At 46.9% G+C, this 23,535-nt stretch overlaps 1 protein-coding gene across 1 annotated transcript in view; it reads left to right on the top strand.

The window, feature by feature from the left end:
• The window catches only part of CDHR5 (cadherin related family member 5), a 209,022-nt gene that overhangs the window by 36,191 nt on the left and 149,296 nt on the right, over positions 1 to 23,535 (top strand). The window contains exon 5 of the mRNA XM_063944193.1: positions 3,546 to 3,656. Within this exon, the coding sequence (XP_063800263.1) occupies positions 3,546 to 3,656 (111 nt within the window). The remainder of the gene's footprint in view (positions 1 to 3,545; positions 3,657 to 23,535) is intronic.

Consider the following 23,535-nt stretch of genomic DNA (forward strand, 5'->3'; position numbering starts at 1 on the left):
CCTATCTGGATTCATGCTTTGTTGTGTACGCACAGATTTCTTCCCCTGTGTAGTGGCTTGTAGTGCAGTCTCCTTCTCCACGGGCCACTCCGGTCAGTGAGGAAGGGTAGGGGTCCACACACCCACCTCTCTGTGCCCTGGCTCATGTCTCCGGCTGGCTGTTGTGAAGCAGGACGGGATATGTCCAGGTGTGAGTGCTGACTTAGGAAGGACAGGCTGCCATGGCTTTGACTGCTTGAGTTCTTTCTTGGGAATGAGGTGGGAGCGGGTGGGAGTTAGGAGAGCTACCTGGAAGAAGTGGCAGTCAATCTGCTAGCCAGATGCAGGAACCGTGGAGACAGTGACAATGTTGCCTACAGAGCCCTGTGCTGTATGCGTTGGCACCGATCGCACACCCCTAATTGTGGCTCTGTTTGCACCAGTCATTAAGAAAAAAAAGTAGGTCAGTAAAAATCAGATCCATTTCTGACACCACAATAGTTCAAACAGGGGTCTAACACCATTGTTTATGATATTTTATAGCATGGTAAATCCTTTTATAACAATCCTTTAGCCCTATTTTGGTAAAGTTCTAGCTTAAATAATGAAGAAATTGTCAATTAAACAAAAAAAATGTCAGCTCCTGGTAAGAGAAAGTGTTTGCTCATTTAAGGCAAAGATAGAAAATCATGTGCAGTTCCTCCAAATCCAACGTAGAGTATTTGAAGGCTTTAAATTAATATAACAAGATCTGGAATGAATATGACAGCAATATATCACAGACAGCATTAGTGACTGTCACATACCACAGACAGCATTAGTGACTGTCACATACCACAGACAGCACCATACCCCTTTTCCACTGTAGCACGGGTCGCAGCCGTGTCGCCTGACACGGCTGCGACCCGTGCTACAGCCCCCTCTCCCATCAGCGTTCACCAACCCGGCATATTGCCGGGTTGGTGATGCTGCTAGTGACGCGGCAGGGGCGGCGCTGGGAGATCACATGATCTCCCAGTGCCGCCCTCCCATACCCTGTGAATGGGAGCCGTGTCGCCTCGACACGGCTCCCGTTCACACTACACAGCTTACTGGGTTGAACACGTGTTCAACCCAGCAAGCTACCCGGGTAGGATTCCCGGATCACATGGACATGGACAAAATACAGACATTTAAAATACCAACAAGGTCAAAATACCAACATGTAAAATGCCGACAGGTCAAAATACCGACATGCATTTTCATTGTTTTTGTGTGTGTATGTCGACATAGGTCGACATGGACACCATATTAGTGTACCGCGTCCCCTCGCATGTTTGGGCATGGTGCCTCGCGATATTCCCCCTCCAGGTCCACTGGGATGGTAAAGTATGAACAAGTCGGTTTCAATGAAAAAATCATGAAAAAACCATGTCGGCATTTTGGCCTGTCGGCATTTTACATGTCGGTATTTTGACCTTACCGGTATTTTAAATGTCAGTATTTTGTCCATGTAGGGATTTTGACCTTGTCGGGATTTTGACCGTCGGTCAATTGCTGTCGGGATTTCGACCGTCGGGATTTTGATTGGCGGTATTTCATACCGATCCTGCCAAACCAGTGCAGTGATGTGAGCAAGCCAGAAGGTGAATGTTATCCGCGCTCTAATTGTGTCTGAACTACGTGGTCATCACGGACCAATGACTCTCCAATGCTCCGGTTCCCTCCTGGGTTAATGCTGAGTAGGTAACTAATCCTCTTTCTGCCAGCTCTCATCCTTGAATTGCGGAGTGGCACCTTGAAATGTCAATAGACAACAGGGTGTCACTACCGCTCTAACAAGGAAAGCAGTACGGCTTTCTTTCCTTTCTTCCTACCCGGCTGTTGCTCTCTCATCCACCGGCCGCTGGACCAGTATTGGCGACTGGCTGCCAAGACGGTGTGACAGCAGAAGTGATTCACCAATGGGATCGATGGGCACACTGTGATTTTCCTCCAACTTGAATTCCGTTGGGGACTATTCTATGATTTATAGCTGCATAAAGGGCAATACTGTGACTACAGCGAGAAATTCCTTTACAATCTCAATACTTACTATGGTTGAATATCCTTTGATGCTTGTCATAGTATGAGTCCAATTTATAGGAAGGTTTGTGAATTATTAGGACTCCAATATACCCCAATCCCAATTAGGGTAAAGGTTTACAGTGCTGTGAAAATCAGGCACTTATGATATGATTCATTATACTGTTAGCAAGTATTTAGGATTACATCTTTTGCTGTCTCATTAAAGTTGGAGTATAAATAGGAGGACAATATACCTATATTGGCTCAATAGTTCAACACCATTGAGGTGTGTTCAAACTCTTACGGAACTGATGACAGGAGCACTGTTTTATTTAGTATATACGAGGGGCAATATGGCTCTATAACATAGTATATAATCCCGTGGTACTAATTGAGCATGGATTAATACGGACAACTTCCGGATAATTATTACTGGTCTGTGATATACCCCTCAAATCAATTTGATTTTGGAAATATATACGATTTTTTTGAGGTGAATAATTCCTATTGGGGTGTTTAACTTGCACATTAGAACTGTACTTAGGTTCACAGGTTATGTACTTTATATTTCTTATGTGTGTATATGTTGTGTATGTCCTAGTCTAACCCCTGTGCCCATTTTAATAGTATCAATAAAGGTTACATTTTAATATACCCTATTTTAGTTGTCTGGTCCAATTTGGCTTTGAAGTAATTCATTTTGAGTGCCCCATTTGTGTGTATGCTATTGTGTCTGACTCTGGGGAGCAACACCAACCCTCTCGCAATATGGTTAATAATTTATATTTAATTAATTCTTGAGGTATTTGGTTATGTGTTATCACCAACCTCCTTGTCTAAGTTAACAATCTATGCCCTTGTGGCAATTTTCTATTCCAAGGAGGGACCTTGTGCGGACTAGCTCTCGGTGTGTTATTGTAGATGATAGAGCAAACAGAGCTGCAGGTACCCTCCAAATTTAGACCATGAGATTGGCGGGCCAGCAAATATAGACCTCCGGCAGAAGCACTGAATACAAATTAGGACCACACTCCCTTAGTAAAAAGAAAAAGGGGAAAATAGGGGGAAAATTATTTTGAAGAGGGAGCGGCAAACCCTTTACAGGTCACTCCAACAAGCCGGGTTGATTTGCACCCACTCCTAATGAAAAAAAATTCAAAGCATCTTCAGTGACATAAACTTGCAGCAAGCTTATTGCTGCTCAAAGTACATACCTCCTAAAATAGAACACAACTCTGCATGTGCTCACCGTTACTGACCCTTATTGCACTAGAACGCCCCTGATTCTCTCTAGTCAAAAAAAGGTTTCAAGGGCTTTGTACAGTTAACTTTAAATATGTGCTTTTCTCAATATGGGAGTTTAAATTATTTTAGTATATTATTAACCAATTACATGCAATATTCAACACTTTATATTGACAGTGATAAATGCATGATGTAAAGGTTAGCAGGATGTCTTCATAAAAATACCTGTATAATTATATACCAGTATAATAATAACTATATTACTTATCTTTTAGAATGCTGCTGCTTACTTTCGTCTCTCCTCTAATACTGATCCAGTTATATTGGTGAACAAGGCTCTGGATTATGATCAGTACCCTATCGTAAACATGCACCTAACAGTGCGGGTAAGTTTTGTGTTGTTAATGGTATACTTTCTACCAATCCTTTTCCAAATATCTAACATGGGTGGGGGCCGGGGCTATCATCTACCAGTGTAACTTGGTTATTACAGGTACTGTAATTCCATTTATCTACCTATATTGCCTGTCTAATGTAAATTACATGTCTAAACTATGCTAATAAAGGGTGTCAAGAGCCAAGGGAGGGTAGAAAAAAGTAGTATCCCAGGCACTTGGAATCGGTAAAATGGGGCACCCTAAAGTCATTTTTATGTATTTTTTGTTGTTGTTGTCACATTATAATACTAGATATTTTTGTAAACCCCCATGCCACTTGACCTTACTTAACTCTTGGTTTGTGTGCGACTGGCACCAATGGTACATGGGCAGCGGCATATATAATGGGTGCAGTGTGTGAGGTACACACGTGCCCATGGGTCCAGAGGGGCCTACACTGCATACCTGGCCTGTACCCATTTTTTCATTACTTTCCTTTCCGGAGTCAGGCAGCAGTGACAGTGACTCTGAGCAGCAGGTGGTGTGTATGTCTCCAGGAAAGTGGCACGGCAGCCATTTTCCTTGTGTTTTGCGCATATGCAGTAGGAAAAATAGCCACTGCACCATTTTCCTGGAGACCTGTGCACCACCTACTGCTCAGAGTCACTGCCATTGCCCCTGCCTGCTAGAAGGGAGAGGGACCCGGACAGAAACTGCACACGGGCGCCATCCTCTCTTAATATGCCCCTGTACAAGGGTATGCAAAAAGACAAGAGATGTGCTGCCTGGGACAATGGAATTGTTAAACCTCAGTTCCTGTAGATGTAGTAGTGATGAAAAAAACTATTTGTCCTGATGCTTTCTTGGTGTTACATTTACTCCTCCTTGATATGTAGAGAAGAGATAAATATATTGTGTACACTCAGGGCCGGTTCGAGGGCCCTCGGCGCCCCGGGCATGGAATGGGGGCGTGGCTTAATACAGGGGGCGTGGCCAGTTACGCCCCCTGTACAGTAGAAGCGCCGCTTAAATGCTGAGCGGTGCGTGATGACGTCATCGCGCACCGCACAGCAAAAGGTCCTCTCCACGAAGGCAAACTATCGCGCACCGCTCAGCAAAGGTCCTCTCTGCGAAGGGAAACTAGACGCTACGCGTCTAGTTCCCTTCACAGGGGACCACAGCCGGGACCACAGCCGCAGAGCCAGGGGACACAGCGGGCAGCGGAGGGTACAGCAGTGGCGGATCTTGCCATGGTGCAGCGCCCTCCGGAAGGCGCCAGCGCCCTCCGGAAGGCGGCGCCCCGGGCAAAAGTCCTGCTTGCCCGTGGCAAGATCCGCTACTGTGTACACTGTTAGAATTTGGGGAGAGGATATAAATGGAAGATAAACAGTATTCACCCTGTGTACATCTCAGGCACATTTACACCGTCGTCCTCCGTTGGTTGCTTGTACAATGGTGTTTCTGCAGCTTGTGTAGATGTTGTGATGCAGACTCTAGGATGCTCAGGAGAACAGTGAGAAAACGGACAACATTGTATCCAAATATATATTCCAGAAAAGATGGGTTAATTATTCCTCTACATGTTTGTACTCACCTATTTATGACAATGTGTATACAGTACATATATACCCCAATGGAAGCCTGCAATTGCCCCGTAAGAAATCAAGGGTTGAAGTTATGTTTGCAAATAATATATATCGTTTTACTACAAATAATACAAATAAAGCTAAAGATGGTCATGCACATATAGTAGACTGTAAAGTTAAAATATTTAGACAAGAAACTGAATGTGTGCCAGCATAATGGTGGACACAGGTGGATATTATAGTTTAAAAATGAACACTAATGGAGATAAGTAGGAAAAAAAAGATATACTGTAGAAATACAGGTGTCACGATCAGGGTGTCTGGTCGCCATTTTCTGCCGGTTAGGTGTCTCCTGAGATTGGCTCAGCGTGCCGGGCTCGGGTCATAACTATGCTTTGGTTACATTTCATTGTTATGTTACCTGCAGCGCCGGCTCAGCGGCCTTCTTAGTGTTTTCACCTGGCCTGGTGTGGCGCTCTCAGCACCCGCACCCGTGGTCCTGCCGCATGGAGACTGCATGTGGCGTCCTCTGTGAACCGCGGCCACTGCTGTCATCCCTGTGGCCGCTGTGCGTGTAGCATGGAGTCTTCTACTGCCGCGTCCTCCGCCACCATTGTTTGGCACATGGTTCTTTTCCGCTTCAGACTCCGTCAATGGGGGCAGCCATGTTGGATGGGGTCACATGTCAAGCTTCTCACCAATCCGCAGCGCTGCTGGTGCCTGTGTCAAGTTGTTAGCCAATGCCTGTTCACCAGTGGGTATAAATATCCTGTCCCAGCACCCAGGAAATTGTCAGTGCTTCAATCGTCTTCCAGTCTACAGCTTCACTAGAGACTCTCCTGTGTTATACTCTGCAGTACAGCCTGACTCCCCTGTGTCCATACTCTGCGGTGCAGTCTGCTTCTTCTGTGTTTACTCTCTGCGGTGCAGCCTGCCCCTCCTGTAATAACTCTATGCAGTGCAGCCTGCTTCGCCTGTGTTATCTCTCTGCGGTGCAGTCTGCCTCTCCTGAGATATCTCTCTCTGGTGCAGCCTGCCTTTCCTGTGATAACCCTCTGCAGTGCAGCCTGCCTCTCCTGTGATAACTCTCTGCGGTGCAGTCTGACTCTCCTGCTATTGCACCTTGTGTCGGCAGAAAATATGCTTTGGCTAACAGTAGTTATTCTCCAGCGGAACTCTGTTCACATGGTTCTCAGTATTCCACATTATAGCTAAGAGCTATTCCTGCGATCTCTAGCATCATTCCTGTATTTCTTCAACGAAGAGGAGGGGAGGTCCGAGTGGCAGGATCCGGGCAGCCAACATAAAAATAAGGGTGCGTAGCTTAATCAGTTACCGAATGGGGAGGGGGCATTTTGAGAAGTGAGCCAGGGTGCCCAGATTTTATCGAACGCCCTGGCAGATTGTTTAATAAGACTTGTCAAATATTCCATCTTATAAACGTACCAAATGTAAGTGACAACGGATTGTAGGGACGGTGGGGAGGGCAACCTCCAGGCCTTTGCTATTTTACATGTCGTGGCAGTAGCCACATGACGTAATAACTTGTTCTGATGTGTAGTCAAAGTCGGAAGGTCCAGAGGCAGTAAAAAGTATTTAGGGTCCAGGGGGATTGGGGTGGAGAATAGGGATGAAAGAAGTCGGACAACTTCCTTCCATAAAGGTACTAGTTTCGGGCAGGTCCACCAAATATGCATATATGTCCACTCAGAAGCACAGCCCCTCCAACAGCCGTTCGTAACATCAGGGTACATCGCCTTCAATCGCGAAGGTACGTAGTACCAACGATATACCAGTTTATATACATTTTCCCTTATCCTGACACAGATAGAGCTAGAGGACGCATTACTCCAAATTTCACCCCATTCCTCCTTATCCAAAGTGACACCCAAGTCTCTCTCCCAGGCCAATTCTCTGTGATCTCTGGGAGTAGCAGAGCCCTGCAATAGCAAAGTATAGAGATCTGATATAAGACCTTTCGTAGAAGAGCGTCGCCAACATATATTTTCAAGAGTGGTGAGAGGCCTAGAAGAGAGAGTGGTATGAACACCAGAATGAAAGTGTCTAAGTTGTAGGTAGCGGAAAAATTCACTATGAGGGAGAGAGTATTGTGTCTTAATCTGGGTAAACAAAAGAAAGGGTGTAGTAGAGGCAATGTCGTTAAGAAAGGCAACGTTTCCCTGTTTCCAGAGTGAGAAAGCAGATTTAGCCATTCCAGGAGGGAAGGCAGGGTTGTGGAACAGAGGTATGAGGGGGGATGGGTTAGGGGCCAATTGACGTTTCCTCACAACAAAATCCCAAATGTATAAAGAACGGGCCACCACTGGGTGAGATGAGGTGGCACAAGGGCGGGCGGTTCTCAGAAGCCACAAGAGGGAAGAGAGCGTGGAGAGTCCCAGCTCACCAGCTTCGATAGCTATCCACACCTTGTCCGCATCCGGGCCACACCACTGAACACAGGATGCCATTTGGGCTGCGTGGTAATAGTATTTGAAAATTGGGTATGCCTAAACCTCCGCCCCAGGAAGGCCGTTGTAGCAGCGAAAGTTTAATTCTAGGATGTTTATTGGCCCAAATAAAACGGGAAGTTTGATACTGCAAGAATTTAAAAACGTAGGGGGGAAAATAGATCGGGAGCATTTGAAAAAGATAAGTGAGTCTGGGAAGAACGTTCATCTTTACAGAATTGGCACGTCCAATCCATGAAATGAAATAGGAGGACCAAGTTTAGAGGTCAGAACGAATTCGGTCCAAAAGATGTGGGAAATTCACCTGAAAGAGTTGATGATGTCTGTGGGTTAGATAAATACCTAGATATTTGAGTTTTCGGTTATGCCAGGAGAATGGAAATGTTGATTCAAGTTTCAACCTAGACGCAGGGGTAATATAAAAATCAAGAACTTCTGTTTTAGTAGCGTTAATCTTATAACCCGAGTATTGCGAATAGAGGTCAATTTCAGAGAGGAGAGGAGAGAGTGATGTCGGGTTTGAAAGAGAAATCAGTACATCGTCAACATAAAGTGCAATTTTGTGTTCCATGCGGCTAGTTCGAATCCCTGTAATATTCGGATTGAGACGAACCCTGGCCGCTAAAGGCTCCATGACAAGGGCAAAAATCAAGGGCGAGAGCGGGCATCCCTGTTTGATATCTCAAAGCATGAAGAAGTGACCCCATTGACAGAGACCCGCGCTGAGGAGTTGCGATACAGTGCTGAGACACCATCATAAAACTTACCAGAAAAGCCCATGCGTTGGAGGACCGAGAAGGCGAAGGGCCACGAAATGCGATCAAACGCCTTCTCCGCATCCAGGGCTAGCAACAGGGAAGAGGACTTTTGTTGGTGGATAGAATGGATAGTATCAATGGCCCTTCTGGTGTTATCGAAGGCCTGTCGGCCTGGAATAAATCCAACCTGATCGGGATGTACCAGTGCAGGGAGAAGGGGGGCCAATCTCAAAGCTAGGATTTTTGCATAAATTTTCAAATCGACATTGAGCAATGAGATGGGCCTATAATTACCGCACTGAGTGGGGTCTCTGTCAGGCTTAGGGATCACGACTATATCAGCTTGAGTAGTCGCCGGAGCAAAGGATGCGCCCACCAATATCTGATTAAAGAGGGTGGTAAGGTGAGGGGCTAATATTTTAGCAAAGTGTTTATAGTAGTGTGCCGTGAAACCGTCAGGGCCAGGCGATGCTGAGGACCGCATGGATTTCACAGCTGTTAACGTCTCCTCTACTAAGATATCTTGGTTTAGTGTGTCCAATTGAGCCATGGATATGCCCGGCAGAGGGGTTGAGGACAGGTAGGAACGTAACCTCTCCGGGTCGAGGGAAGGGGAATGCGTTGGGGTCGTCAAGTTGTAAAGAGAGCTATAGTAATCCCTGAACTCATCAACCATTTGTTTAGGATCGTAAGTAGGCCCACCTAGAGTTCGGGAATACAGTTTGTCAATTGCGCCAGTCGCCTGTTTGTGTCGCAATTTATTCGGCAGCAGGGAATCTAACTTGTCCGCCTTGTCATAGAATTCCTGATTTAATTTCCGCAGAATGAGAGCCGCACGACGGGACAGAAGCACGTTCAGTTGGCCTTGTAGGTTAGTGATTTGTGCAAGTAAGGCAGGGCAGGAAGTTAGTTTATGTTGGCCGGTTAAGGTGGCTATTTGAGATTCTAACAAGTGTATCTCCTGTGTCGCTTTCTTGCACAGCGAGGAGGTCCGTGCCATAAGGAGACCTCTCAAGGTGGCCTTATGAGCCTCCCAAATTATACCAGGAGAGACATCAGGCGTGGTATTCTCAGTGAAATATTGGTCTATCGCCATTCGTATTTCTGAGGAGACTGACGAGTTAAGCAACAGGGATTCATCGAATCGCCATTTGCGAACAGAGTGTGCAGAATGATACAGATCTAGGAGAACATAAACACCAGAGTGGTCAGTCCAAGTGAAAGGGGTTATTCCTGCATCAGTAATTCTAGAGGCAATGGATGACGAAATATGTAACATATCAATCCGGGTGTAGTGTTGATGCGGGGCTGAATCGTGGGTATAGACTCTGGCTCCAGAGTGGCAGAGAAGCCACGAGTCCCACAGGTTGTGAAACTTAAGGGAGGCTGCAAGCATGCGTGAAGCTCTAGAGGCAAGGGGGGGACCCTATCTAAACTGGGGTCAAGAATGGTGTTAAAATCCCCACCCAACACAATGTGGCCCTGTGCACCTTGCTAATGTGACGGAAAAGAGAGTGGAAAAACTGAGGCTGATCCTGGTTAGGAGCGTATACAGAAATAAGTGTCAAGACTTCAGAATGGAGGGTACCAATAACTATCAAGTACCGACCATTTGGATCCGCCACAGTTTTGCTGTGTGTAAATGGAATGTGGCGATTAATTAAAATTGCAACCCCACGTTTCTTACAATCTGCTGAGGCAAAAAAAGTCTGCGTAAATTGCCTACCGCGGAGTTGCATATGGGAGCCCGCAAGGTGAGTCTCCTGAAGAAAAACTACATCAGCACTCTCACGTCTACAGGCGCCCAGGAGCACCGTCCGTTTTTTGGGGGAGTTGAAGGCATTGACATTAACGGATAATATCTTTAGGGGCATAGCGGCCTGAGTAACAACATCTCATTGAGAGCCATAAAAAAGGGGGCATGAAAACAAAGACTTCCCAGGATCCAACAACCCATAAAGGGATAAGAACAAGTAGAATGGGTACCCAGATCCCACCACAAGCACAAGGGGAGAAAAGGGAAAGGAGAGAAAAGAAGGCCACAGAAGAAAAGAAAAGAAGAGCAAGAAGGAAGGAGAAAAAGCCCATCCAGGCAATAACCCTGTAGCAATGGGGCCCGTAACAGGACCGCCAAACTAAATAAAAACATAGTCAAAAAAGCAATCAAGGCAGGGAGCATGGGGGTAGTGGCACGAACCACCATATCAGGCTGTGCGGCCTGACCAAGAACAGAATGGCTGAGGCCAAAAAACTATAACATACAAAGATAAAACCTGTGTCAGGAGAGGAAGGAAGGGGAGGGAGGGAGAAGGGAGGAAAAAGGAAAAAAGGAGAGGAGGGGAGGTGGGAGAACCGGGAAGGAAGGAGAGGGAAGGAGGGCATCAAGGAGAATTGTATGGCAACAACATGTGGTCCACATGGTAGGGTAGGCATCATAGGACCGAACCACCAAAACAACTGGTCATCCTGTGAACATGAACCTGAAAGCAAAATGTACAAAGCAGACATAACAGGCGAAACATTTAAAGAACCATCATATATAGTGCCTGAGATAAACTAGGGGGGTCCATGAAGCAGGGACCAGGTCAACCCGCTCCGTGGAGTGCCCCCAGTACAAAAAAAAAAAACAGACAAACAACTGTCATTGGATATAGAACATTAAGGGCAAGACATCCAGCAACGTTTAGAAAAAAAAAAAAAAGGAGGTCCAAAGAACCGGGGATGGTCAGTCCAGTCCAGGGGGAACCTCCAGCAAACTGGAACAATGGCATAATGAAGCCAATAGTAGAAAAGAGGGCAGGCAATCAAGGGGGAGCATCATCTTCACCTCTATGACGATATACCCTCGTCCAGTCTGGCTGAGGCGGGCGGGGTCGTTGTGATTTCGGTGAGGTAGATGGGTCGAGAGAAGAGGACGATGATTCTGGGAGGAGATCAAGCTTGCGAAGCAGTTCCTGCCCTTGTGCCAGGGTCTTTAGTGTATAGTTGATGCCATTAAAAGAAAACTGCAACTGAAATGGGAATCCCCAGCGATATCGAATTTGGTGTTGGCGTAGAAGCTTAGTAATCGGTTGGAGGTCCCGTCTTTTCTGGATGGTCGAGGGCGCCAAGTCCTGATAAATCTGCAGTTGCATGCCCCAGAAGGCTATATCAGAGGAATCCCGGACTGAAGCAATTATTTTCTCCTTCGTTCCTGGTGCTCAGAACAAGGGAGATGTTGCATAGTGAGTCCAGAGCACCAGAACGTGACGCTGAAATAAGGTGTGGTGTGGAAATAGCCCCTAGCACCCTACCTCCGTTGTTTCACCCGTGTGGTCCGTTCACGCCTGAGTGACTATGGTTTCTTGGGCCCACGGCAGCCGCGTTTGAAGGGCGGATTAGGTCTGCCCAACTCCGATGCCCCCAGGTCTTAGATTGAGACAAGGCGTGAACCGAGACAGGATAATAACAAGGGGACCTCTAGCTAAAACAAACAGAAGGCTAGGGGCTACTAACAACCCTAAACCTAAATATATGTGCGGCACGCCGCCAAAAGGAAAAGAACAACAAAGGAAATGCTGTCCACTCGCCGACACAATACCGTTGTGTACCGGCGGTGACAGCACAAGCACAACCCTCTGCAAAACACCAGAAACAAATTATAACCAAAGAATACTGCGGCCTGAGCCGACGGACGCGGCAAAGCCGCTACTCACGGAACCGGTACAAATACTGGCAAACGGACAGGAACCCCCAATGTAGCCGACAGAGACTCTCAGAACTGGAGGACAGGCAGAATCCCAAACGACAGACCGGTGGACACCAAGAAGCCAGATATTCGACCAGGCACAGACAAAGCCACAGGACTCCTGGACAGGAACGCTTCACGGCAGGACACAGGATCAGACACTGGAATCGACACAGGAACCGACACTCAAAGCAGCAAGACAGACACTGCTAGACAGGAGCTCAGGAACTGGCAGGGACTAGCTCAGAACTCAAGAACTCTGGAACCCAGGAAACCTGGAAATCTGGAAATATCACCAGCGTCAGTGAATTGCACTGAGCCAGCATATAACAGAGAGTCTTAATTAATTATGTTGTGCAGCTGCCCTGCTGCACAACTGAGAGGTGCAATCAACAGACAGGTGAGGCTGAACACATGGGAACAAGCTGCAATCACACAGACTCACCACTGGCAGCAAACAAGAATCTTCTTAAACCAGAGCAACGGGAAATCCTGGCCTGCAAGACTACTTATAAACATAAAATAGGAATGAATCACTACCTGTGGTTCATAACAGTACCCTCTCTTTAAGCGTGGGCTCCGAACACCCCATGACACCCACGGGGAACAGAAACAGAAGTATAACATAAAATACATAACCAAAAATGCAAAACAGGAATGAGCCACAGCCGTGGCTCATAACACCCGCGGGGGTTGTGATGTTGAAGGTTTGGCCCGCAGGGCCCTGTGTGCCCTATCAAAGAGGCAATCCTCATCAGATAAGTCCGGGACTAAATGCTGGAAGAGGTCTTTCAAGAAGGAGGGCAACGTAGAGCTCTGGACTGATTCCGCCACATTACGTATGCGCAAGTTATTGCGACGGGATCGATTCTCTTGGTCCTCTTGGCGCTCCTTCAGGGTCTCAACCTCAGCATGGAGCCTCGAGAGTTCATGGTCTAGACGCTGTTGCGAGCGACATAAGTCGTCAGTCTTCGTCTGCAAGGCATCCGTACGATTTCCAAGCAAGGCAATCTCCATTTTGAAGTCCAAGACAGCTTTGGACAGTTCCTGCTTAAAGGCTGTTTGCACACCTTCCAGGAGGCCAGACATCACTGTTTGTATCTGAGGGTCGATACCCGACTCTGAAGAGCGTGGTGATGAAGGGGACTCCGGTGAGGGCGCCATAGTCTGGGGACCCTTAACCTTGCTGCCGAAGAAGTTTGCGGAGGCCTGGGGAGCTTTCTTGTTCCTTTGTGACATACTGGATGCCAGCCGAGGGGAGAGCTATCTTGTCCAGTAAAGTTGCAATAGAGAGGGCGGGGGGGGGGAAGGAACGCTGGGTGGAGAATAGGAATTGACACAGGTGGGTTATGAGGCGGTCAGGCCGACCATGGGGTGTTATTTATCCAGAGACCATCGCAGCTGCGAGGAACACCAGGGCCAGACTGTATAGGCAAGAGCGGCAATATCGTAATCATGGGTAAAAGCGACCACTGGGGGGGGCCCAGTGTATCAAAAATAGGTCAGCAGAATCCAAGCAGGGGCAGTATATCAGGGTACGTGTAGGAGTGCAGAGATGAGGACAATCTCGTCACAAAAGGGCACAGATATGATATTGAGTATCTGGAAGGACGTGTCCGGTGGAGATTAGGTGTATTGAAAAGGCAAGGTTAATTCACAGGGCTGAGGCACAAGCTGTACCCTCAATCCACTGGGGCCAGCAATGCACAATGTGACAGAGGGTAATCAATCAATTGTATGTGCACAGCAGACATAGGTAGGGGTGATGAAATGATTTGAATGGATTGCTGCACTGAATGCCAGTCAGAGGAGCATCCAGGAGTATTTCTAGATGGCCGCCACCAGCAGTACATGCAGGGAATGCTGCCCTGTAGCTGGCTATTCTGAGCTCTGGAGGGTTTTTTCTGGGTATGCACAGGTACCTGGGGGTCTGGAGCGGGTCCCCGCTGAGCCCTGGGTGGGAGAGGCATCCACAGACTGCAGGACGGGTCTCGCCGCCGCCGCGGTCCGGAGCTTGCCACCGGGTTACTTCCAAACTCGAGGCCCCGGCTTCTGGACGAGAGGTAGGCCGCAGTCCCGGAGCGGAGTGCAGAGCCACCAAACAGTGCGGCCCTCTGCCCCAGGTCGCCCCCGGCCGTGAGCAGCGCCCTGGGTAATAACAGGAGCTGGGGAAGCTTACTAGAAGCAGCGTTTTGGGCACAGTTTGTAGGAGCCCTGGTGCTGCAGGTCTTATCAGCACAGCGTCCAGGCCACGCCCCCCTACACACACTTTGTTTAATACACAAAGTTATTAAAAATATTGGCCAAAATTACCTTCAGGCTGTGTGTACAATGCGTATATGAAACATAAATGCATTCTGTGCTTATACTTGGGTCCTATTGCCATGATATCTCATTACGGTATCTCATTACGGATTATTCCAAAATATGGAATAATCCGATATCCAATATACTTCTGGTCCCAAGCATTTTGGATATGGGACACTCAACCTGTACTATTGAAGCAAAAAAATATATGCTGAGTCTCCTCGGCTGCATACAGTGGTGAATTTCCTATTAGGCACATGAGGCACTTGCTGGAGGGGCGGCACTTGGGGGGGGGGGGGGGGGGCTGCTGAGGCCAGGTGATTATTTTTATTTTGTCATTATGACTTATTTTTTTTTATATTTTATTTTGCAACTGAAGGGAGTGGGACAATGGGCAACAAATTGTGTTCCGAGAGCATATAGTGGGTGAGGTTAGGCATCGGAAATGAGGGGGGCAGTGACGTGATGGGGGAGCAATATTGTGCGTAGGGGAGAACGGACACCTAATTGCGCCCCTGGCTTAGAGCTATGCGTTTCATGGTCACCAGACCACTTCCTCCGGCTGAACAGGGCTTGAGGGAGAGGTGAAAGTTTTGAAAATATATTGAATATTGAACATATTTAAATTTCTGATCCTACTGTATGTCTCCAAATGGACTTTCTCAAGTATTAGTTTGGTATAGTTAACACAACAGTGCTATAGTTTTGTAAGTGAAACATATTGTAAAATCCTATGTGGGACCTCTAACGTAATTATCTTAAAAATATGGATGACCAAGGCAAAGTCACAGGAAGCCAGTATATAGCACCATATAGCCTGGCCAACAAATCAGTTATAATGCCAATAAACTACAGATGTGTTCTCACATGCTGAGCGTCTTTAGGTCATATGACGCAAAACGCCTGGCATGAATGAAATGCTCAGAGAGAAGCATACCGCATTTTTCTTTACATTTTACAGATGCAGCAAAAGGCTGCTCACAGTGTACTGGAGACTCTAGGCTACTCTATAGACCAGGGGGTATATGTAATAGGATCTGAGTTTGCCGGAAGTGCAGGATGTTGACCTAGAACGGCCTGATTTTTAAAGTGGCAATCATTTACAAGGCACGTCTGGCAAACTTGGACCCTATTACATATACCCCCAGATCTCTGTAAATGGTATTATTAATTTATTATCAGTTAAACCATAACCAGGTGCTGGGTACACTACAAGGAGTTAATTAAACCATTTAGACAGATACTCCAACTAAAATTATATATTATACAAAGATTAAAAGGTGTAAGTTAAATGATTACAAACCGCTGAGTATATTGAATATAAGTAAAAATAAAATGATTAGTATATTTAATATAATTAACACACTGAATAGAGTAAAATATAAGTAACAAAGTAAAAACTATGTGCTTAACGTAGTTGTTATTAATGTATTGTTGCTTTAGCTGGGTTTATAGTAGAGATGTGCGGCTGGAACTTTTCGTATTTTGCGTTTTGGTTTTGGTTCTAATTCCACTTTCGTGTTTTGGTTTTGGCTTGGTTTTGACAAAACCACCCTTTCGTGTTTTGGTTTTGTATCTGGACGATTTTGGAAAAAAAACATAAAAAAGGCTAAAATCCCAGAATCTGGGAGTAGTTTTGCTCCTACAGTATTAATTACCTCAATAACATTAATTTCCACTAATTTCCAGTATATTCTGAACACCTCACAATACTGGGGATCATTCCAAGTTGATCGCATGCTAGCTGTTTTTAGCAGCCGTGAAAACGCATAGTCGCCACCCACGGGGGAGTGTATTTTCGCTTTGCAAGTGTGCGAACGCCTGTGCAGCTGAGCTCTGCAAAAACATTTTGTGCAGTTTCAGAGTAGGTCTGAACTTACTCAGCCCTTGCGATCACTTCAGTCTTTTTGGTGCCGGAATTGATGTCATATACCCACCCTCCAAATGCCCGGCCCCCCCTTGCGTTTTCCCTACCACTCCCAGAAAACGGTCAGTTGACACCCATAAACGCCCTCTTTCTGTCAATCTTCTTGCGATCGGCTGTGCGTATGGATTCTTCGTTAAATCCATAGCTCAGCAACGATCCGCATTGAACCTGTACGACGCGGGTGCGCATTGCGGTGCATTCGCATGCGCAGTAGAGACCTGATCGCAGTGAAAATCACCAGCGTGCGATGAAATCGGAATGACCCCCATTGTTTTTAGGCCAAAAGGTTGCACCGAGGTTGCTGGATGACTAAGCTAAGCGACACAAGCGGACAACACAAACACCTGGCCCATCTAGGAGTGGCACTGCAGTGTCAGGCAGGAGGGTATAGATATATAAAAAAGGCCCCAAACAGCACCTCATGCAAAGATGTAGAAGAGGTGCAATGAGGTAGCTGTATGACTATGCCAAGCGACACAAACAATTCCCACTGGAATTATGTGGCAATATCACTGGAATTATGTGGCAATATCACTGGAATTATATGGCAGTACCACTGGACATATACGGCAGTATCACTGGAATTATATGGCAGTACCACTCACTGGTGTTTCTATCATGGGTGCAATGTGTGCGGTGCACACGGGCCCCTGGGTCCAGGGGGGCCCACACTGGCAGCGGCAGCCATTGCGGCTGAAAAACACATTAAAAAATGGCTACCGCGCATGCGCAGTTACATTTTTGTCTCCAAAATATGGCAGGCTCCATGTTTTGGGAGACCTGCGCATGCACAGTAGACTTCGGCATATTGCTGGAGCCTACGGTGCCATGGAGAGAAGGGGGCCCACCCGGAGTGTGCACACGGGCCCCCTACTCTCTTAAGATGCCCCTGGTACCACTGGACTTATACGGAAGTGTCAGACAGGATGGCACTTTAAAAATATAGACCCCCAAACAGCACATGATGCAAGAAGAAATAAATTTAAAAAAAAAAGAGGTGCAAGATGGAATTGTCCTTGGGACCTCCCACCCACCCTTATGTTGTATAAAGAGGACATGCACACTTTAACAAACCAATCATTTCAGTGACAGGGTCTGCCACACGACTGTGGCTGAAATGACTGGTTTGTTTGGGCCCATACCAAAAAAGAAGCAATCAATCTCTCCTTGCACAAACTGGCTCTACAGAGGCAAGATGTCGACCTCATCCTCCGATTCCTCACCCCTTTCACTGTGTACATCCTCCTCCTCACAGAGTATTAATTTGTCCCCACTGGAATCCACCATCACCGGTCCCTGTCTACTTTCCGGAGACAATTGCTGGTCAAGGTCTTCGTGTGGAATTTATAATTAATTTTGATGAACATCATCTTCTCCATATTTTGTGGAAGTAACCTCCTACGCCGATCGCTGACAAGGTTACCAGCTGCACTAAACACTCTTTCGGAGTACACACTGGAGGTGGGGCAACTTAGGTAAAATAAAGCCAGTTTGTGCAAGGGAATCAAAATTGCCTCTTTTTCCTGCCAGTATATATATGGACTGTCTGACATGCCTACTTGGATGCTGTCACTCATATAATCCTCCACTATTCTTTCAATGGTGACAGAATCATATGCAGTGACAGTAGATATGTGAATAATCATTGGCAGGTCCTTCAGTCTGGACCAGATGTCAGCTTTCGCTCCTGACTACCCTGCATCACCGCCAGCAGGTAGGAAATCAGGTAGGAAATCTTATCCTTTTCCTTGTAGCCCCAGTGGTGGGAGAAATTGAAGGAGGAGCTGTTGACAGGTCACATTCCGCTTGAGTTGACAATTTACTCACCAGCAGGTCTTTGCACCTCTGCACACTTGTGTCTGCCGGAAAGAGAGATACAAAGTAGTCTTTAAACCTAGGATCGAGCACGGTGGCCAAAATGTAGTGCTCTGATTTTAACAGATTGACCACCCTTAAATCCTGACAAAGCGAATGAAGGGCTCCATCCACAAGTCCCACATACTTTGAGGAATCGCTCCGTCTTAGCTCCTCCTTTAATTTCTCCAGCTGCTTCTGCAAAAGCCTGATGAGGGGAATGACCTGACTCAGGCTGGCAGTGTCTGAACTGACTTCACGTGTGGCAAGTTCAAAGGGTTGGAGAACCTTGCACAAGACGGAAATCATTCTCCACTGCGCTTGAGTCAGGTGCATTCCCCCTCCTTTGCCTGTATCATAGGTGGATGTATAGGCTTGAATGGCCTTTGGCTGCTCCTCCATCCTCTGAAGCATATAGAGTGTTGAATTCTACCTCATTACCACCTCTTGTTTCAGTTGATGGCAGGGCAGGTTCAAGAGTGTTTGCTGGTGCTCCAGTCTTCGGCACGCAGTGCCAGAATGTCGAAAGTGTCCCGCAATTTTTCGGGCCACCGACAGCATCTCCTGTAAACCCCTGTAATTTTTCAAAAAATTCTACACCACCAAAGTAATTGTATGTGCAAAACATGGGACGTGATGGAATTTGCCCAGTTGTAATGCACGCACAATATTAGTGGCATTGTCTGATATCACAAATCTCCAGGAGAGTCTAAGTGGGGTAAGCCAATACGCGATGATGTCCCTCAGTTTCCATAAGAGGTTGTCAGCGGTGTGCCTCTTATGGAAAGTGGTGATACACAGCATAGCCTGCATAGAAACGAGTTTGGATTTGCGAGATGCTGCTACTGGTTCCACTGCTGCTGTTGTTGCTGCGGGAGGCAATACATCTACCCAGTGGGCTGTCACAGTCAAATAGTCCTTAGTCTGCCCTGTTCCACTTGTCCACATGTCCGTTGTTAAGTGGACACTGGATACAACTGCATTTTTTAGGACACTGGCCACACTTTTTCTGACGTCTCTGTACATTCTCGGTTTCGCCTGCCTAGTGAAGTGGAACCTAGATGGGATTTGGTACATCCCCTCTGTGATGAAGATCGACTCCCAGCAGCAACTTCAGCAGTGGCGGCAGCAACAGCAGCAGTAGGCATAACACTCAAGAATCCTCCCGAGGAATCCCGGTTAGGAGAGGACTTGTCAGTCTTGCCAGGGACATGGCCTGCAGGACTACTGATGTTCATGGCTGAGGAGAAAGTTGACGTTGAGGGAGTTGGTGGTGTGGCTTGCAGGAGCTTGGGTACAACAGGAAGAAGGGATTTAGGTGTCAGTGGACTACTTACACTCTTACCCAAAGTTTCACAACTTGACACTGACTTCTGATGAATGCGCTGCAGGTGACGTATAAGGGAGGATGTTCCTAGGTGGTTAACATCCTTACCCCTACTTATTACAGATTGACAGAGGCAACGCATGGCTTGACATCTGTTGTCCGGATTTGTGGAGAAATAATTTCACAACGAAGAGGTGGCTTTTTTGGTATTTTGCCCAGGCATCACAATGGGCTTCTTCATCCCATGGACAACAGGTGTCTCCCCCGGTGACTCATTTAAACAAACCACATCACCATCAGAATCCTCATCGTGAACTTCCTCCTCAGCGCCAGCAACACCCATATCCTCATCCTGGTGTACTTCAACAGTGACATCTTCAATTTGAATATCAGAAATTGGACTGTGGGTGCTCCTTCCAGCACTTGCAGTGGGCGTCCAAATGGTGGAAGGAGCCACCTCTTCCTGTCCAGTGTTGGGAAGGTCAGGCATCGCAACCGCCGACACACTTGGACTCTCCTTGGGGATTTGTGATACCATCTCAGAACGCACAGTTCTTTTCTGTGCTTTTTTCCAGCTTAACTCTTTAATTTTTTTAGTGGGAGGATGAGGGCTTCCATCGTCATGTGAAACTGAACCACTAGTCATGAACATAGGCCAGGGCCTTAGCCTTTCCTTGCAAATGTGTGTCGTAAATGACATATTGGCAAGTTTACGTTTCTCCTAAGACCATTTATATTTATTTTTTGGGGTCTTTTTACTGAACTTTGGCTTTTTGGAATTTACATGCCCTCTACTGTCACATTGGGCATCAGCCTTGGCAGACGACGTTGATCATTTCATCGTCTATGTCATGACTAGCGACAGCAGCTTCAGCACTAGGAGGAAGTGGTTCTTGATCTTTCCCTATTTTAGCCTCCAAATTTTTGTTCTCCATTCTTTTTCTGGAGTTATATAACACATTATGTGGCACAGGGGCACCGGACATATAGCAGCAGAGGATACCACTGTGACTGGTCACTGGACTGACTGATGGCTGATGCACAGGACACTACCAATGGTCTGATGCAGAACAACACAGCAACACTGTAAAGGACTTGTTATTATTATACAGCAGCACTGGACATATGGCAGCAGAGAATACCACTGTGACTGGTCACTGGAATGACTGATGGCTGATGCACAGGACACTACCGCTGGTCTGATGCAGGACAACACAGCAACACTGTAAAGGACTTGTTTTTATTATACAGCATCACTGGACATATGGCAGCAGAGGATACCACTGTGACTGGTCACTGGAATGACTGATGGCTGATGCACAGGACACTACCACTGGTCTGATGTAGGACAACACAGCAACACTGTAAGGGACTTATTATTATACAGCAGCTTTGGACATATGGCAGCAGAGGATACCACTGTGACTGGTAACTGGAATGACTGATGGCTGATGCACAGGACACTACCACTGGTCTGATGCAGGACAACACAGCAACACTGTAATGGACTTGTTTTTATTATACAGCAGCACTGGACATATGGCAGCAGAGGAGACCACTGTGACTGGACTGATGCAGCACAATACACCACCACTGAACTGATGCAGCACAATACAGCACCACTGCACAGCACTGGACATATGGCAGCAGAGGAGACCACTGTGACTGGACTGATGCAGCACAATACACCACCACTGAACTGATGCAGCACAATACAGCACCCTACACAGCAGCACTGGACATATGGCAGCAAGAGGACACAACCACTGTGACTGGACAGATGCAGCACAAGACACGGACACTGAGGACACTGAGAGAACGGAGACACGTCCTCTCTGTACACTCTCCAATGCCGGAGTGAAAATGGCGGGGACGCACGGCTCCTTATATAGAATCCAAATCCCGCAAGAACCGACAGCGGGTTGATGACGTTTTGCCTTGTTCTAGTTTCCAAGTCAGCCTGACTCGTATCCGGACTTGGGTAAGGAGGTTTGGTAGGGTTTGGATCTCAGGGATCCGAACCCGCTCATCTCTAGTTTATAGTAGACTTCACTACCCAATCCCGGATCCAAGTCGCTCTCTACACTCCCCGGCATTGGAGAGTGTAGAGAGAGGACGTGTCTCCGTCCTCAGTGTCCTTCATCAGCTCAGTGTTAGTGTCTTGTGCTGCATCAGTCCAGTCACAGTGGTTGTGTCCCCTGCTGCCATATATCCAGTGCTGCTGTATATGTCCAGTCCTGTCGTGCTGTGTTGTGCTGCATCAGTCCAGTGGTGGTGTCTTGTTCTGCATAAGTCCAGTCACAGTGGTGGTGTCCTCTGCTGCCATATGTCCAGTGCTGCTGTATAAGTCCAGTCCAGTGGTGCTGTGTTGTGCTGCATCAGTCCAGTGGTGGTGTCTTGTGCTGCATCAGTCCAGTCACAGTGGTGGTGTCCTCTGCTGCCATATGTCCAGTGCTGCTGTATAAGTCCAGTCCAGTGGTGCTGTATTGTGCTGCATCAGTCCAGTGGTGGTGTCTTGTGCTGCATCAGTCCAGTCACAGTGGTGGTGTCATCTGCTGCCACATGTCCAGTGCTGCTGTATAAGTCCAGTCCATTGCAGTGGTGCTGTGTTGTCCTGCATCAGTCCAGTTGTGGTGTCCCTGTGCTGCTGTATATGTCCAGTGGTACTGCCGTATATGTCCAGTGATACTGCCGTATATGTCCATTGATACTGCCGTATATGTCTAGCGTTACTGCCGTATAAATCCAGGGATCCTGACCTATAGTTCCAGTTATCCTGCCGTATAATTCCAGTGGTACTGGCGTATAAGTCCAGTGATCCTGCCGTATAATTCTAGTGGTACTAGCGTATAAGTCCAGTCCAGTGATACTGCTGTATATGTTCAGTGATACTGCCTTATATGTCCATTGATGCTGACGTATATGTTCAGTGATCCTGCCGTATAATTCCAGTGATCCTGCCGTATAATTCCAGTGATCCTGCCATATAAATCCAGTGATCATGTCGTATAATTCCAGTGGTACTGGCGTATAAGTCCAGTCCAGTAATACTGCCGTATATGTCCAGTGATACTGCCGTATATGTCCATTGATACTGCCATATATGTCCAGTGGTACTGCCGTATAATTCCAGTGATCCTGCCGTATAAATCCAGTGATCCTGCCATATAAATTCAGCGATCCTGCCGTATAATTCCAGTGGTACTGGCGTATAAGTCCAGTCCAGTGATACTGGCGTATATGTCCAGTGGTACTGCCGCATAAATCCAGTGATCCTACTGTATAATTCCAGTGATCCTGCTGTATAATTCCAGTGATACTGCTGTGTATATATATATATATATATATATATATATATATAGCCTGTTGCAAAGCGGATTACTGAGGCCATAATAACTATGCCGGTGCTAGACGTGCATCCAGTATCCACCATTAGTGCAGTGGGACTGCAGTGTCAACCCTAGATGGGCCAGTTGTTTGTGCCGCACACTTGTGTCGCTTAGCTTAATCATACAGCTACCTTATTGCATCTCTTTTACATCTTTGCATGATGTGCTGTTTGGGGCCTTTTTTTTATATCTGCCCTCCTGTCTGACACTGCAGTGCCACTCCTAGATGGGCCAGGTGTTTGTGCCGCACACTTGTGTCGCTTAGCTTAGTCATACAGCAACCTTGGTGCACCTCTTTTTCATCTTTGCATCATGTACTGTTTGGGGCATGGTTTTTTAAAGTGCCATCCTGTCTGACACTGCCGTATAAGTCCAGAGGTACTGCTGTATTAGTCCAGGGGTACTGCCCTATAAGTCCACCAATTGCAGAATTTTTAAAAAATTACAGGGGCATGCAGGAGTTGCTGTCATTGGACTGAAAAATTGCAGGCCACTTTCAACATTCAGCCACTGCATGCCACTACTAGATGGGCCAGGTTGTTGTG

This window comes from Pseudophryne corroboree, chromosome 11 (genome assembly GCF_028390025.1).
Source record: "Pseudophryne corroboree isolate aPseCor3 chromosome 11, aPseCor3.hap2, whole genome shotgun sequence".
Classification (NCBI taxonomy): domain Eukaryota; kingdom Metazoa; phylum Chordata; class Amphibia; order Anura; family Myobatrachidae; genus Pseudophryne; species Pseudophryne corroboree.